Source organism: Aptenodytes forsteri, unplaced genomic scaffold (genome assembly GCF_000699145.1).
Source record: "Aptenodytes forsteri isolate BGI_AS27 unplaced genomic scaffold, ASM69914v1 Scaffold136, whole genome shotgun sequence".
NCBI lineage: Eukaryota > Metazoa > Chordata > Aves > Sphenisciformes > Spheniscidae > Aptenodytes > Aptenodytes forsteri.
The window spans coordinates 2,035,331-2,036,905 of record NW_008796111.1 but is presented as its reverse complement, the minus strand read 5'-3'; the positions used below and the strand labels follow the sequence as shown (position 1 = coordinate 2,036,905).

The window sequence follows — 1,575 nt, the reverse complement described above, 5'->3', positions numbered from 1 at the left end:
GGGGGGGGGGGACGACAACGGGGGGCAAACCCCAAATGACAGCATGGTGACCGTTCGTAGTGACCCCCGAATAGGACAAGTGACAAGGAGATGGATTTTCTCTCCTTTTCCCCTCCTCTTTGCTGTGCCACCAGCCTCTCCATCCTCGCTCGCTGCTGGGGCTGGCAGCGCCGCAGGCAGCTGTGGCACCTGGGCCACTGGAAAATAAACCAGGCAAGGGGACAGGACATGCCGCAGCTGTATTCCCAATGGACTAAGTCATTTTAAAACCACTTAATTAACATTTAAAAAGGGAACTACATGGAAAAGTTCATTCCCATTCAGCACCGGGGAGATAAAGGCAGAGGCACAAAGGAGGATGGCCGGGGACTGGGTGGCACTTGGTGTGGGGTGGGAGGAGCGGGTGCCCTCATGGGTGCTGCCTGATTTTTCAGCAAGCTCCTGGGGATGGCTCTGCCCCGGTGGCAGCAGAAACCGGGCAAGAGGTGGCACAGGGCAGAAAAGCCCGAAGGAGCTGCTGCTGCGGAGGCAGGGGTAGGACAGGGCAATGGACGCAGCCAGCACATCTCCGTGCCCCAAAAAAGCCAACTCTCCACCCAAAAGGGACACTGAGTCCCCTTGGGCAGGCGGGGTGAGGCAATGCCCCCTGGGATGCAGGAGCTGGGCGTCCGGGGCTGAGCTGGGAGCAGGGGCAAAGGGTGCCCTGCAGGCAAGGGGTGCCCCAGGGCTGAGCCCCCCCGCCGCAGGCAGGGCAGCCCTCGCCCAACCGTGCGGCTGGGGCAGACGGTAAATGCACAGGGTGTTAATAAGACTTCTTAGCCCTTCTCATGCACAGGGAGCATAAACCTTAAATACCCCCGTGCTCCTGGCCTCGGTGCCCAGCTCTGCTTGCTGGCATGAATGGCACAACTGGGACCCAAGTGGGACCATCCCATCCTCACACTGCTGACCGCCATCCCTGGGCTCATCAGGACACCCCTGCTGCGAGCATCACGCTTTCACCCCACCCTGGGGACCCTGCCCTTGTCCCCGCTGTTAGCCGGCGGGCAAATGGCAGGGGACAGCGTGGCACTCACGCGATGTCGTTCAGGTACACGAAGAGCTCCAGGGCCGAGCAACGAGTGGCTCCGTCCCCGGCGTTGGTGACCTTCACAGGGACACCTGCAGAGGCGGGGAGGGAGGACGGGCAGGATCAGCCGGTGTCAGGATCCCCCCGGAACATCACCCCGCGGGCGTTAAATAGATGTGACAGATATGAACTCTAAATAACTTCTTAAAAAGGCATATCCAAGCTGGTGCCGGGGGGAGGCGAGGGGAGGGGGACCCACCTCGGGAGAGAAGCAAAATAAATAAATAAAAAAGGCCATAAAAACGTCCCCCCCCCCCTTTTCCCCTCTCCTCTCCCTCTCTCTTTTTTAGGGCCTGTGAAATTGCAACCAGGCCCTTAACTAATTGAATTTCACGCTCGGCAATTGTCTTACAGCGCAGCACCTTCTGTCCCACCAGCCCCTGCCGGGGGGGGGCGGCTGACAAATGTGTCCCCCACCCTGCCAGCGCGGGGGACGTCTGGGGGGG

General features: G+C 60.3%; 1 protein-coding gene across 1 annotated transcript in view; it reads right to left on the bottom strand.

Annotated features, from left to right (window-relative positions):
• Positions 1–1,575, bottom strand: part of ASS1 (argininosuccinate synthase 1) — a 31,040-nt gene that overhangs the window by 16,177 nt on the left and 13,288 nt on the right. Inside the window, exon 9 of the mRNA XM_009286933.1 lies at positions 1,077–1,161. Coding sequence (XP_009285208.1) covers positions 1,077–1,161 — 85 coding nt within the window. The remainder of the gene's footprint in view (positions 1–1,076; positions 1,162–1,575) is intronic.